Below are 15,878 nucleotides of genomic sequence, written 5' to 3' on the forward strand. Positions count from 1 at the left end.
CAAGGTGGTACTGGGGCTATGTGGGATCAATTTTGGATCATAGTTTTAGTCAACAACAAAGAAAATCCTTTTTAATTAATTAACAAATTCTACATTGTGTAAACTGCCAGTTTAATTTTCTTCTCCAGCCCAAATGCCCATACCTGACTTTCTGCAAATGCTCTAGATAGGACATGCGTAGCTTCCAAATGTAAGCAAATAAGGGTGCATTTCCCTTATATTAGAAAGTATACATGCAAGTGGTGGAGTTTCCTAGCATGTGTAATTCTCACGTAAATGGTAGCATTACTGGTACCATTGTGTTTTTGATAGGTTGCTTAAACCTTGGAACTGGCTGTGTTATTTCTGATGTTTCATAGAAGTACAATGTCAGAGATTTAGGGTGTAGGTTTGCTCACTGAGCTGTAGGTTTGATATCCAGACGTTCGTTACCTACACCCCAAATCTCAACCTGAGCTACAAACCTTCACAAACCTTGTCAGAGATTTGTTTGATAGTTGTGCCGATGCTGCTCATTTGACAAGGTTATTCTGTCTTTGGTTTTTTTTTCAAGGGATCGTAAATGCATAGATTCTGATATATCTGGGTTTATCTACTTAAAGAAGTTTTTAAGTTTTTTTTAAAAAAAATTTGTACAATGAAAGAAGAATTCCAGTTCTCCCAGCTTAGCCTTTCTCTGGTTTGTCTTAGTTTTAGCAATCTGGCTGTCCAGAGCTGTTGGTCAGTTTCAGCTGGGAAGTCTAAAGAAACAGCTACAGTAGAAGGAGGTTCCATGCTAAATCTCTCTGCCTACTCTCTCTCCTGTAAGAACCTGTGTCTGTTTACCAAGAGGGTATTTATGGGGACTGTTGTATGCATTTGGAACAGCATCATTTAAGTAGGGATAGTTTATTGGGTTTTTGGATAGGTTATTATGTATTTTGTTCTCTTTTGTTTTCGTTTCATTCGACATTCTGTAATTAAATTCTGTTTTGTTTAAAACCGAGGGTTTTTGATCAGTTGCATCGTTCCTGAAATATCCATGACACACCTGCTTAAAATAATTAGCAAAGTTAGGGTCTGGGCTTCCTCCTTGAAATATTTTGAGGGGTTCTGGCCTGGTCCATAACAAAGTACAGAACTTGAGCTTGGTTGTTATTTTCGTTCTTAGTGCAGTCAGGACTATTTATCAAATGCTATCCAATTGCAGGATTACATTTAACATCAGCTTTTGAGTTTTCCAATTAATGGCTGTTTGGGTTCGGTCATTACTTACCTTATTATAGACAACTCCAGGATATACAGTTCAATGTGATTTATCAGTCTCTGGGATGTATGGTTGACATTCCTAGTGTCTAATTGGTATTGAAATTGATATGCCAGATATCTTTCTTGTGTGACTGGTAATAACAGCAATATTCTATTAGTGGTGAATACGTTGCTAAGAATTACACTACCATCCAATCCAAATTAGTCAGACTAACAACGTGGTGCACTGCTAGTACTGGATATTGCACAAATAATAACAGGACCTCTTCTTTTCAGACAGAACATGTATCTACATTGTATCTGTTTGAAATAAGCAAATAAGTGACACCCATTCTCTAGTTCATCAGATTTTGTAAATTGACTGTCAGCCATCATCTAACTGATGGCAATGCCTCTATAAATCAGAATCTAATTATTAACCAGTCAACACTCTTTTCATGCTATTGTTCCCTTTTCACATTAGTATTCCTGCACCCATCAGTAAATTTGGAAGACAAAACTTTGACACTGTCTTTTTTTCAGCAATACAAAAGCACAGTGGGGGTTTCTGATGTTTTTCTACTTTATCTAAATGATAATTGTACCCAATATAATTGAAAACTTCTGGAAGAATCCAACTCAGGGCTGGGAAGTAGAAGCCGTTGCTTGCTAAATTTTGTTTTGAACTTGTACGACAAGTAATTCTTCTATAACGCGATGGTTGCGTTCTTGTGCAATCCTGCATTATAGAAATGTTGTGCTCTAGAATCAACATTTTGTGTGATGATGTAATCACATAACAGCCAATACATGTTTTAAAAATTAATGCTTTACACAGTGCCCCCAATTTGTCAATCATGTTACAGCGAAATCACATTATTGAAACACAAGTTATAGCAGAGTGACCTGTATGTGATGTTTGTAATAGCTAAGGGAATCGTTTCAAGGATTCATATGGTACATTTAATAAGGTAATGTTTTTAGAACCTTGTCTTGGAAAAGTTATTTACTTAAGATACTTAAATTTCTTCTTCTTATTCATTTCTTTTAAACAGTCTTTTGTCTGATTCTTTCACTTGCAGTGCATGGGAGCATGTCTCCCAACTAACTACATTTAACACTAATATATCTGATAGGGAATGCCATTCATGAACCAAACAATGCTTGTTGTTTATGATCTACCATTTGAAATTAATTCAGAGTAATAACTTTGTCTGTTTCAGGCTCTTCGTCTCAGCAATGTTGCATTGGCAAAGACAACAACAGGTCAGATAGTGAACCTGTTGTCGAATGATGTTAATAAGTTTGATCAGGTAATGTGTACTATGTGATAATTGGGTGAATGGATAGGGCTGGAGACAGTCACCATTCACACATTCACAATCATTCTTGTTTCCATACACCCCTAACCCTGTAAATGTAATCAATATTCTTTTTTTTTTAAATGCATTTGTATTTTTGTACAATACGATTGCTATAATGAGCGATTTTATTTAGGAAAAACAAAGCATAAACTAAATCAGTGACCTATTCTCAACAGAATGAGTCAGACAACTTAGTAATCATTAACAAATGAAAAAGTTCATCAAATCTGGCTGCATTCAAGAAGAGAAATCTAGAGTTAACATTTTGGGTGACCTGAAACATGAGCTTCCCTCCACAGATGCAGCCAGATCTGCTGAGCTTCTCCAGCAATTCTGCTTTTGTTTTTGATTTACAGAATCTGCAGTTCTTTTGGCTTTTATAAAACATCAAGTCATTGTTAATCTGGAACTGTGTCTTAAATGTCAAGAGTGTGGTGCTGGAAAAGGACAGCAGGTCAGGCAGCATTCGAGGAGCAGGAGAATCAATATTTTGAGCAAAAGGCCTTCATCAGGAATGTGGCTGTGAGCTGAGGGGGTGGAGAGATAAGGAGGAGGGGGATGGGCTGGGGGGGAAGGTAGATGAGAGTGCGATAGGTAGATCGAGGTGAGGGTAATGGTGATAGGTCAAAGAGGAGAGTGGAGCGAATAGGTGGGAAAGAAGATGGAAAGGTCATGAGGTCGGTGCTGAGTTGGAAGGTTAAAACTGGGATAAGGCGGGGGGAGGAAAAATGAGGAAACTGGTGAAATCCACATTGTTGCTGTGTGGTTGGAGGGTACCGAGGCAGATGATGAGGCCTTCTTCCTCCAGGCATCAGGTGGTTAGTGGTGATGGAGGAGGCCTAGGACCTGCATGTCCTTGGTGGAGTGGGAGGGGGAGTTGAAGTGTTAGGCCACGGGGCGGTGGGGTTGGTTGGTGCGAATCACACTATGAAGGCCAATGTGCCATCTGCTGTCTTCACCACCTGCTGCACCTGCCTGCTTTTCAGCAACTGGTCTATGAGGGCATTCAGGCCTTGTTGCACTTCCCCCCCTTTTTAACCTATGGTCATTCGGACAATAATCTACTTCCTGTTTTTCTATCCGTGATAACCTCACATTTGTCCACAATACACTACTTCCCTCCCACAGTCCAAAAAATGTGCAGGTTAGGTGAATTGACCGTGCTAAATTACCCATAGTGTTAGGTGTAGGGGAATGGATCTGGGTGGGTTGCTCTTCGGAGGGTCGGTGTGGACTTGTTGGGCTGAAGAGCCTGTTTCCACACTAAGTAATCTAATCTAGACAAATCACATGTATGCTCAATTACCTTATCTACCTGTCCAGCTATCTTCAAGTATCTGTAGACAGTGCAACATCTCTTTGCTCCTCTATATTTCTCAGTATTCTGCTGCATTGTGTGTACCCCCTTACCTTGTTAGTGTTATACTTCACTGAACTGAGCTACATTTGCCACTGCTGTACCCACTTGATTAGTCAATTTTCCTGCATTTTATAGCTCTTCGTTTTATTGCTACTCCAGAACTCTAGTGGCTGCGTTATTATGGTTGAGGCAAGACCTAATTTAAATATATAAAAATATGAACGTTTTGATTGAAAAGTCGTATTTCCTTTGTTTGAAGAGTAAAATCAAGTAAAGTTGCCTTAGTCCTCCCAGACCATAAAGCTGCTGTCTCATTAGAGGCACACAAGTGGTGGTGGTTTTATGTAAAGGTCACCATTCCTTGGCAAGTGATGAGCTTGAGGAGTCCATGGCTAGAGAAGCCATGGACTTAAGATGTTGGCGATTTTAGGGAATTCAATGGAAAATATTTTAGCGCACAAGGTGCTTGGGATCAGTAACTCAGTGATTGTATAGGTGTTAAATGCAGAAATCCTCAAAAAATATAATAAGTAATGGGTGTGTGCTGCAAGTGCCACGACTCATGACTATGGACTATTGGCTGCGAGGTAGGATTAAGCTGGCTATCCATCAGCTTTAATGAAAAAAATGGGTTGAATGGCCCCTTGCTACACTGTAAATATTTATAATTCAGTGTTTTCTATCTTTCGTAATTGTTCTGTTGTAATCCCCATCAACTCCAAATCTACATAAAATGGACAAAAACCACTTTGGATATTAATATTTGAGAACATAAATTTTCCATGATGTTAGTGACACAAAGTTTTTTTTAAGGATGCAATGAGTTATGCATCTGAAACTTGCATTTATTCTAAATGTTGAGTATTTTCAGGAAAATTCTTCATATACACCTTGTTTCTAAAGCATGATTCAAGTAGCATAAATGTTTCACGAAATATATTTTTATTGAGGGAAATCAGAGTCATCCTGTGTGGTTTAAATTTAAACAAAGCTTGGCATTTAATGGTTAGCCACCACTAATTGGTACATTATCCACAGTAATGTCTTTACCAATCATGCAATCTCTTCTCATTCTGTTATTCACCTTTACATTGGTATCCTTGAAAATATACTGATGGGTTCAAGATAATATTTTGACAAAGTGTCAGTTTTTTCAGAAATATCTTCATAAAACATTGTCTTCAACCATGCTTAGGCACTAAAATAGTGTTTTCACATGTTAATCGTCCACATGTTGTTAGCTTACCAAATTGTGTATCATTGTTACAATATATTGTGTGTTCATTTTTCCTCTTCACTCCTTGATCTTTCCAACGATTTTTAATATTGCTTATGTTTTATCCCAACAATGTTACAGCTAACCATATTCCTGCATTTCCTATGGGTTGGACCGTTGCAGGCAATTGCAGTGGGAGCACTACTCTGGCAAGAAATAGGGCCATCTTGCCTGGCTGGAATGGTTATACTGCTTATCCTGATGCCAACACAAACCATTTTTGGAAAGTGGTTTTCAGAACTGAGGTATGATCATTTTACAAGAGCCTGAAGTTGAGAGTTTTGGAGAGAATTATTAACTTTATTTCTAGGAAATCCTTGATATTAAATGTGCTTTTGTTCAGATTTTCACATTTGAGCAATATTTTCACTCTGGTTCTATTTACATTTCAAATTTCAACTTCAATTTCAAATTTTATTTTTTATATTTGTTCTCTGATTTTGGGTATTGCTGGCAAGGTCAATATTTATTGCATAAGCCTTGTGTTCCTACGTATAATGGAACATCAACTTCTAAAGTCCTTGTGATGAAAGTGCACCTATTAATTCAGTGAAGTAGAGTTTCAGAATTACTGATGAAGGGCTCCGGCCTGAAACATCGATTTTCCTGATTCTTGGATGCTGCCTGATTTGCTGTGCTTTCCCAGCAACACACTCAACTCTGTGTGGGCGGCACGGTGGCACAGTGGTTAGCACTGCTGCCTCACAGCGCCAGCGACCGGGTTCACTTCCCGCCTTGGGCAATTGCCTGTGTGGAGTTTGCATGGGTTGCCCTTGAGATGTCCGAAGGACAAGGGTAGGGGAGTATTTTGTTTGGTAAAAACAATGACTGCAGATGCTGGAAACCAGATTCTGGATCAATGGTGCTGGAAGAGCACAGCAATTCAGGCAGCATCCGAGGACAGGCAAAATCGACGTTTCGGGCAAAAACCCTTCATCAGGAATAAAGGCAGAGAGCCTGAAGCGTGGAGAGATAAGCTAGAGGAGGGTGGGGTGGGGATAGAGTAACATAGAGTACAATAGGTCAGTGGGGGAGGAGATGAAGGTGATAGGTCAGGGAGGAGAGGGTGGAGTGGATAGGTGGAAAAGGAGCTGGGCAGGTCGGACAAGTCCGGACAAGTCAAGGGGATCGTGTTGCTGGAGGTTAGAAACTAGGATGAGGTGGGGGAAGGGGAAATGAGGAAGCTGTTGAAATCCACATTGATGCCCTGGGGTTGAAGTGTTCCGAGGCGGAAGATGAGGCGTTCTTCTTCCATGCGTCTGGTGGTGAGGGAGCGGCGGTGGAGGAGGCCCAGCACCTCCTTATCCTCAGCAGAGTGGAAGGGGGAGTTGAAATGTTGAGCCACGGGGCGGTTTGGTTGATTGGTGCGGGTGTCTTAGAGATGTTCCCTAAAGCGCTCTGCTAGGAGGCGCCCAGTCTCCCCAATGTAGAGGAGACCGCATCGGGAGCAACGGATACAATAAATGATATTAGTGGATGTGCAGGTAAAATTTTGATGGATGTGGAAGGCTCCTTTAGGGCCTTGGATGGAGGTGAGGGAGGAGGTGTGGGCACAGGTTTTACAGTTCCTGCGGTGGCAGGGGAAAGTGCCAGGATGGGAGGGTGGGTCGTAGGGAGGCGTGGACCTGACCAGGTAGTCACGGAGGGAACGGTCTTTGCGGAAGCGGAGAGGGGTGGGGAGGGAAATATATCCGTGGTGGTGGAGTCTGTTTGGAGGTGGCGGAAATGTTGGCGGATGATTTGGTTTATGCGTAAAACCAAATCATCCGCCGACATTTCCGCCACCTCCAAACAGACCCCACCACCAGGGATATATTTCTCTCCCCACCCCTCTCCGCTTCCGCAAAGACCGTTCCCTCCGTGACTACCTGGTCAGGTCCACGCCCCCCTACGACCCACCCTCCCATCCTGGCACTTTCCCCTGCCACCGCAGGAACTGTAAAACCTGTGCCCACACTTCCTCCCTCACCTCCATCCAAGGCCCTAAAGGAGCCTTCCACATCCATCAAAATTTTACCTGCACATCCACTAATATCATTTATTGTATCCGTTGCTCCCGATGCGGTCTCCTCTACATTGGGGAGACTGGGCGCCACCTAGCAGAGCGCTTTAGGGAACATCTCCAAGACACCCGCACCAATCAACCAAACCGCCCCGTGGCTCAACATTTCAACTCCCCCTCCCACTCTGCCGAGGATAAGGAGGTGCTGGGCCTCCTCCATCGCCGCTCCCTCACCACCAGACGCATGGAAGAAGAACGCCTCATCTTCCGCCTCGGAACACTTCAACCCCAGGGCATCAATGTGGATTTCAACAGTTTCCTCATTTCCCCTTCCCCCACCTCATCCTAGTTTCTAACCTCCAGCAACTCGACTTGTCCGGACTTGTCCGACCTGCCCAGCTCCTTTTCCACCTATCCACTCCACCCTCTCTTCCCTGACCTATCACCTTCATCTCCTTCCCCACTGACCTATTGTACTCTATGCTACTCTATCCCCACCTTCGCCCTCCCCTAGCTTATCTCTCCATGCTTCAGGCTCTCTGCCTTTATTCCTGATGAAGGGCTTTTGCCCGAAACGTCGATTTTGCCTGTCCTCGGATGCTGCCTGAATTACTGTGCTCTTCCAGCACCACTGATCCAGAGTATTTTGTTTGGTTAATCGAATGTCAGATAATCGAAAGCCGGATGACATAGTTAGCCAAGCATTGGGACCTTAAGATCTTGTTCAGATAATCTGAAATTCGGTTAATTGAATGCTGGATAATTGAGTTTCCTCTGTAGATATGTGACAACTGGCTGTAAAATGGATACCTGAGTTTTGATTGCTGTTTTGACGACAATTCAAATTTAACCAATTAAATTAAATTATGCCCAGGATACCAAAGCCCTATTGATGTATTTAATACGTTGTATTTAATGTATTGAAAACATTGGACCAATGAGTGGTTAAGACATTAGGGGTATGAAATACGAGGGCATTTTGAAAATTGGTCAGAGCAACTGCTAGCAAACCAGAGAGCACCTGCCATCTGAAGAAATCAAAGAAATCTCAGAAGTCAATATCTATCACAGAATCCCTACAATTCTCTGCACACTTTGCTCTGCCACTCATCTTGGTGTCATCTGCAAACATTGACACACTACACGTGGTCCCTAACTCCAGATCATCAATGTAAATTGTGAGTAATTGTAGTCCCAACACTTCCCTGAGGCACACCCCTAGTTACTGATTGCCAACCAGAATAGCACTCATTTATCCCCACTCTTTGCTTCCTGTTCGTCAATCAATCCTCTATTCATACTAATACTTTACCTGTAACGCCATGCAGCTTTATCTTATGCAGCAGCCCTTTGTGCGGCACTTTGCCGAAGACCTTTTGGAGATCTAGGTACACCACATCTGCTGGGTCCCTGTTGTTCACTTTGTTCGTAATGTCTTCACAGAATTCCAAGAGATTAGTTAAGCATGACTTGCCCTTAATAAACCTAAGCCCCGACTGCTCAATGGAACAGTTTCTATCCAGATGCCTTGCTATTTCTTCCTTGATGATAGACTTCAAGCATCTTCCTGGTCTGTAATTCGCCATCTTTGTCTATCAACTTTTTTAAACATTTGCTGTTTTCCAATCTTCTGGAACTGTCCCAGAGTCCAGTGAATTTTGGAATTCACTGCACTTACTGTGTCTTGCCATCTCTTTTAGTATCCTGGGATGCATTCCATCAGGGCCAGAAGACTTGTCAATCCTTAGCTCCATTAGCTTGCCCAACAGTGCCTCATCTGTGATAATGATTGTTTGTTTCCAGGTCCTCAGCTACCTAAATCCTTTTGTCCATTACTGGCATGTTATTTGTGTCCTGCACTGTGAAGATCGACACAAGATATCTGTTCAACGGCTCGGCCATTTCATCACATCCCGTGACTAAATATCTCTTCTCATCCTCTGAAGGACCAACATTTACTTTAACCACTCTTTTTCGTTTTATGTATTTATTGAAATGTTTGCTGTCAATCTTTATACTCTGAGGTAGTTTTTTCTCATATTTTATCTTACTTTCTTTATAGTTCTTTTTGTGCCTTTCTGTTGACCTTCAAACCTTTTCCAGTTTTTAGTTTCCCACTGATCTTTGCCACTTTGTATGCCTTCACTTTCAATTTGATAGCCCCCCTTATTTCCTTAGACACCCATGGCAGAATGCCCTTTTTCTTACTGTTCTTCCTTTTCACTGGAATGCTTGTTTAATAATTGTGTTATTGGAGCAGCATTTTTATAGAGTTGGGACCAGATAGTAATGTAATAAGAAAAAAGGGAACCTAAATTTGTTAATCGTTTTTGTTTAGTGTTGACTGTTAAAGTTAGGAAAATAATATTTTTTTTCTTTAAACAGTGGAAATTAGGGGTTTTCTTCCACTCACTCTCACTTTTAGCAGATTACAAAGCGAGGCAAGCTTTTCTAGATGTTTTGGTTTTAATTAGCAGAGAGGTTTGACTTCTACATCATAACAATGTCCTTTCTGGAAGGAAGCTGTCATTCTTCACTGGTCTGGGTAATTTGGGATGGGCAATAAATACTGGCCTAGCCAACGAGGTCCACATCACATGATTTAATACTAAAAAAAAAGTGAAGGTCTTTGGCATGAAACCTTACTTAAAAAATGTTGGAGAGGCTGCAGAAAGATTTAAAAGAATGTTCCTGGGTCTGGAAGATTTGAGTTAAAAGGAGAGGTTGGCTAGGCTGGGATGTCTTTCCACTGGAGCGTAGGAGGTTGAGAGATTTATGAAATCATGAGGGGCATAGATAAGGTGAATACCAAAATTCTTTTACCTAGGGTAGGCGAGTTCAAAACTAGAGGACATCATTTTAAAGTGAGGGAAGAAAGATTTAAAGGTACCTTAGGGGCATCTTTTTCACATAGGGTGGTTTGTATTTGGAATGAGGAAGTGATAGATGCAAGTACAGTTACAACATTTGAAGACATGTGGTCAGGTACATGAATAGGAAAGGTTAATAGAGATATTATTCAAGCTCAGGCAAGTGGGACTAGTTTTAGTTTGGGAACCCTGGTTGTCATGGATGAGTTTCGCCAAAGGGTCTGTTTCAGTGTTGTATGACTCGATGATTACAGCATGTAAAAAGAGTCTCTGAGGACTTGTTACTTTGTAACATAAAGCTAGCACCAAGCACAAAGTCTCTCTCTGTACAATGGAGGATTTATTTTGACACAGTTACTTTTTACAAAAAATAAATGACTGACCATTTGATCCCCATCTTGTATTCTTGAAGTAGCGCTGAAACAACGTGTCATTGGTGCAATAACTGGCTAAAATAATTTCACATAATTTGCTGCTAAAATCTATGCAGTAATCATTTCAGATTGTTGAAAGATACTCTGGAAGTCTTTTCTTCATTCAAGTTTCTTGCTTTTACTTGTTGAAACTTTATTGCTGGAACAGCACAGCAGGTCAGGCAGCATCCAGGGAACAGGAGATTCGACGTTTCGGGCACAGGCCCTTCTTCAGGAATGAGCAGAGAGTGTTCAGCAGGAGAAGATAAAAGGTAGGGAGGAGGGACTTGGAGGAGGGGAGTTGGAAATGTGATAGGTGGAAAGAGGTCAAGGTGAGGGTGATAGGTCGGAGTAGGATGGAGGCGGAGAGGTCAAGAAGAAGACTGCAGGTCAGGAAGGCGGTGCCGGGCTGGAGGGATCCGGCTGAGACAAGGTGGGGGGAGGGGGGATGAAGAAACTGGTGAAGTCCAAGTTCATCCCCTGCGGTTGGAGGGTTCCCAGTCGGAAGATAAGACGCTCCTCCTCCGACCGTCGGGTTGTTGTGGTTTGGCGGTGGATGAGTCCAATGACCTGCATATCCTCGGTGGAGTGGGAGGGGGAGTTGAAATGCTGTGCCACAGGTTGGTTGGGTTGGTTCGTCCGGGTGGCCCAGAGGTGCTCTCTGAATCGCTCCGCAAGTAGGCGGCCTGTCTCCCCAATATAGAGGAGGCCACACCGGCTGCAGCGGATGCAGTAGATGATGTGGGTGGAGGTGCAGGTGAATCTGTGGCGGATATGGAAGTTTCCCTTGGGGCCTTGGAGAGAAGTGAGGGGGGAGGTGTGGGCGCAAGTGTTGCACCTCCTGCGGTTGCAAGGGAAGGTGCCGGGAGTGGTGGTTGGGTCGGTGGGGGGTGTGGATCTGACAAGGGAGTCGCGGAGGGAGTGGTCTCTACGGAAAGCTGATAGGGGAGGGGAGGGAAATATATCCTTGGTGCTGGGGTCTGTTTGGAGGTGGCGGAAGTGACGGCGGATGATGCGCTGTACATGGAGATTGGTGGGGTGGTAGGTGAGGACCAGTGGGGTTCTGTCCTGGTGGCGGTTGGAGGGGCGGGGCTCAAGGGCGGAGGAGCGGGAAGTGGAGGAGATGCGGTGGAGGGCACCGTCGACCACGTCGGGGGGGAAATTGCGGTCCTTGAAGAAGGAGGCCATCTGTGTTGTACGTATTCCTTGAAGAAGGAATACGACCTATCACCCTCACCTTGACCTCTTTCCACCTATCACATTTCCAACTCCCCTCCTCCAAGTCCCTCCTCCCTACCTTTTATCTTCTCCTGCTGAACACTCTCTGCTCATTCCTGAAGAAGGGCCTGTGCCCGAAACATCGAATCTCCTGTTCCCTGGATGCTGCCTGACCTGCTGTGCTGTTCCAGCAATAAAGTTTCAACTTTGATCTCCAGCATCTGCAGACCTCACTTTCTCCTCTTGCTTTTACTTAACGAACTTGTCAGAGGAGTAACACCAGTGCTGAAATTCAGAATGACCTTCTGATAACATCGACTGATACGACTATATCACAAAGCTTCCCATTTTATCAGAGACATGGAGAACTCAAAGGTAGCCCATGTTCTTGCTTCTCCTGGCGTTGCTCTAAACTGTGGCCCAAATAAATCATTATTGCTTTGCCAAATTTAATATTTGGTCAAATTTATGATGAGATTGGCTCTTTGTAATTGATTATGCAACTTATTCATGTACTGCCAATGCTCTTCACAGCTTTCACTGAATGCAACTGGACATTAATGTAGACAATACAAATGCATAATCATTATGAAGATTTTGTTGGTTAACTGTTGCAAATTTGCTGGTGCATTCTTCAATTCAAATAATATGAACTTGCATTGATAAATCTACTTGGTATAACAAAAGCTGAAATTTTAGCTGTCGCGTAGACATTGTAGAATCCCACAATGTGGAAACAGGTCATTTGGCCCATCGAATCCACAGCAAATTTCCAAACAGCATTCCACCCAGACCCATCCTGTAACCCTATATTTCCCATGGTTAACCCATTCCTGATGAAGAGCTCATGCTCGAAATGTTGACTCGCCTGCTCCTCGGATGCTGCCTGACCAGCTGTGCTTTTCCAGCACTACAATTTTCGACTCAGAACTCCAGCATCTGCAGTCCTCACTTTCTCCTAACCCATTTACAGGGCAATTAAGTATGGCCAATGCACCCAATCTGCACATTTTTGGACTGTGGGAGTAAACCCATGCCTGCATGGACAGAATGTGCAAACTCCACACAGAAATCACTCGAGAGTGAAATTGAACCCAAATAACTGGTGTTGTGAGGCAGCGATGGCTAAACACTGAGCCACCATGCCGTCCCACATCAGTTAATAGAGCTTCTTAATACTACTTAAACAACGCAATTTTTTAATGGGAATCAGGGGAGGGTGGAATGATTAGAGAGAATTTCAGGAGAGAGAGTACCCCAAAACTATTCTCCATCCTCTCCTGGGTTCTGAGACCCCTAATGCCCCACATTTCCAGGGTCCCAACTTCAATTCCTGCCAACTCTCCTGGGTCCCTAACTCGGCCACCCTGACCATGTCCACAACCCTCCTTCTTATGTCTCTATTTTTCCCTCCAAGCTCTTGGGCTGTGTTGCAGGAAACTGTTTGAATGCACACATGTGAATTGAATGCACGTACTGGTGTTAGCAGATGTTGCCCAATAATCTGGCATTAATCTTCATGACAGAATTAATCAATAATGTTGTGATACAGAAGCCTGTAGTTGACAGTGATCACAACATGATAAAATTCCTGAGCTGGCAGATAGATTAAACGATAGGATGGTATTATTTCAGTCGCAAACATTTTAGGAAATAGTTAATAGCTGTCAAAGATTTATCTCAGTAAGAAAGGGAGGCCCTTTGAGGAGGATGTATCATCTATGTCTGAATAAACAAAGTTAAGGATAGTATGAAATTGAAAGAGCACTAAAAATCTACAAAGACTTAGTGATAACTTAGAAGGTCAGTCAGACTTTATGAACCAGCAAAAGGTGGCTGAAAAGACAGTAAAGAGGAAGGAAATAAAATTGGGAGAAAGCTATCTACATGGAACAGGAGTGGGCTGATCTGTGACTTAACTCTATATATCTGCCTTTGGCCATATACCTTAATACCTTTTACTTAATAAAAGATTATCTATCTCTAATTAAATTTAACAACTGACCTAGCATCCACTATCATTTGTGAAAGTGAGTTCCAAGTATCTAACATCCTTTGTAAATAAATGTGCTGCCTAACATTATCTCTCAACAGTCTGGCAATAATTCTCAGACTGTGCCCCCTATTTCTAGAATTCCCAAATGAGAGGAAATAGTTTATCTTCACCTATCCTGACTTTTCCTATCTTGAAGACTTTAATCAGATAATCCTTCACCTTCTAATTTCTAGATGAAATAGGTCTAATGTGTATAATCAATCATCATAACTTAACCCCTTAAGTTCAGATATCAATTTTGTAAACCTATTTTATATTCACTCCAAGACCAATATATTCTTCCTCCTGTGTGGTGCTCACAGTACTCCCAAGTGGAGATCTAACCAGGGTTTTGTGTAACTGCAACAAAACCCCTGCATCCTTGTACTCCTGTCTTCTAGTTATAAAGGCCAACATTCCATTAGCCTGCTTGATGACCTCCTACACCTGTTTGTCACATTTTAAAGATCCATGCACCTGCAACCCTCAGCTGTCTCTTTGGGCATCAACTGTGATGAACTTCATACCATCAATAAAGTACCCTGTTCTTTCTTTCCTTGGTCCAAAATGGATAACCTCACACTTGCTTACACTTTTGTGTGTTTACTAAGTCTACCAATATCTCTGTTATTTCATTATCATCTGCACTGTCTACAGTGCCACCTAGTCTTGTGTCATCAGCAAATAGACAATGTGAATGCATAATTGAAATCCCAACCCAATACAAATTTCTACAAGTAATGAAATAGGGAAAGAGTAACTACAGTAAAAGCTGGTCCTCTGCAGAGAAAGGGTAATGGAAACAAGGAAATGGAAGAGGCATTGAGCAGGAGTTTGAAGTGCTCTGAAAACTAATGGACTTAAAGGCTGATATGTTCCTGGGTTTTAAAATAAGTAACTGTAGAAATTGATGCATTATAATCTAAAATTGTTCAGCTTCTGGAAGAGTCTCAGTGAATTTGGGAAATAGCTAGCTGATGTTAAACACTTCTTCAAATGAGGAAGTGGCAAAAAACACATGCAACTAGTCCTGTCAGCATAACATGTGTCAATAATAATTTATTAAAATCCATTTTTAAAGACGTTATACAGGAAAGCTTTTTTCTATAAAAGTGGTTGTGTTCAGGTAGATGATTGTGGCTTTGTGGTAGGGAAATCATATTTACCCAATAGATTTTTACTTTTGAGGAAATAACAAGCAAGATAATCAAAGAGGAACCTGCAGATGTGTCTTGGAATTCTAAAAGGCAGTTTCTTTAATCATCTGTGGGATGCTGACTTCATGAACCAGGCCAACATTTTTCCCCATCCCTAGTCGCCCTTGAGAAGGCTAAAGGGGTGTGGTGCTGACTTGAATTGCTATTGCATATTTCTTAGAATTCCTATGGTGTGGAAGCAGGCCATTTGGCCCATCAAATCCACATAAGTAAATTAACTGATTTTACCAAGATAGGCCAGAAAGGACGTTATCAGGAGGTGGCAGTGAGTCTTTAAAGGATATGGATAGTTTAAGTGTGTTATTAAAAATTTGTTTAATGGAATATAATGTGGGGAACATGTGAACTTGTCAACTTCAGTAGGAAGAAAAGAAAAGCAGAATTCAATGGCACAGAGGGATTGAAGTTTTCTTGTACCAAAATTGCATAAAATTAGTATGCAAGTACAATATGTGATTAGACAAATGTTGGTATTTATTGCAAGGCAATTAAATATAAAAATAAGGAAGCTTTACTGCATCCGTCCAGTGTGTTAGTGAGACCACATTTAAAGTACTATATATAGTTTTGATTTTGTTATTGTAATAGCAATTTAGTTGCATTGTAGTAGTGTAGAAAATGTTCAACCCATTCTAAACTTGAAGTGTAGTTCTTATGAGGAAAGGTTGAACACTTTGGCCTTTAGCCCTTGGAGTTTAGAAGAATGAGAAGTAGTCATAGATCATAGAATCCCTACAGTGTGGAAATAGCCATTCGGCCCAACAAGTCCACGCCGACCAATTCCCCCTACTCTATTACTGTACATTTACCCTTGACTCATTCCTGAACACTACAGGCAATTTAGCATGGCCAATTTACTTAACCTCCACATCTTTGGATTGTGGGAGGAAACAGGA

The 15,878-nt window shown here is 42.0% G+C and overlaps 1 protein-coding gene across 4 annotated transcripts in view; it reads left to right on the plus strand.

The window, feature by feature from the left end:
- The window catches only part of abcc4 (ATP binding cassette subfamily C member 4 (PEL blood group)), a 624,022-nt gene that overhangs the window by 65,393 nt on the left and 542,751 nt on the right, over nucleotides 1-15,878 (plus strand). For all 4 annotated transcript variants that reach the window (XM_087987997.1, XM_087987995.1, XM_087987994.1 and 1 more), the window contains 2 exons: nucleotides 2,451-2,540; nucleotides 5,309-5,472. In XM_087987997.1, coding sequence (XP_087844123.1) covers nucleotides 2,451-2,540; nucleotides 5,309-5,472 — 254 coding nt within the window. The remainder of the gene's footprint in view (nucleotides 1-2,450; nucleotides 2,541-5,308; nucleotides 5,473-15,878) is intronic.

The sequence above is a fragment of the Chiloscyllium plagiosum genome, unplaced genomic scaffold (assembly GCF_037043375.1).
Source record: "Chiloscyllium plagiosum isolate Xiang-an unplaced genomic scaffold, Cpla_swu_hap1 HiC_scaffold_6, whole genome shotgun sequence".
NCBI classification, from domain to species: Eukaryota; Metazoa; Chordata; class Chondrichthyes; order Orectolobiformes; family Hemiscylliidae; genus Chiloscyllium; species Chiloscyllium plagiosum.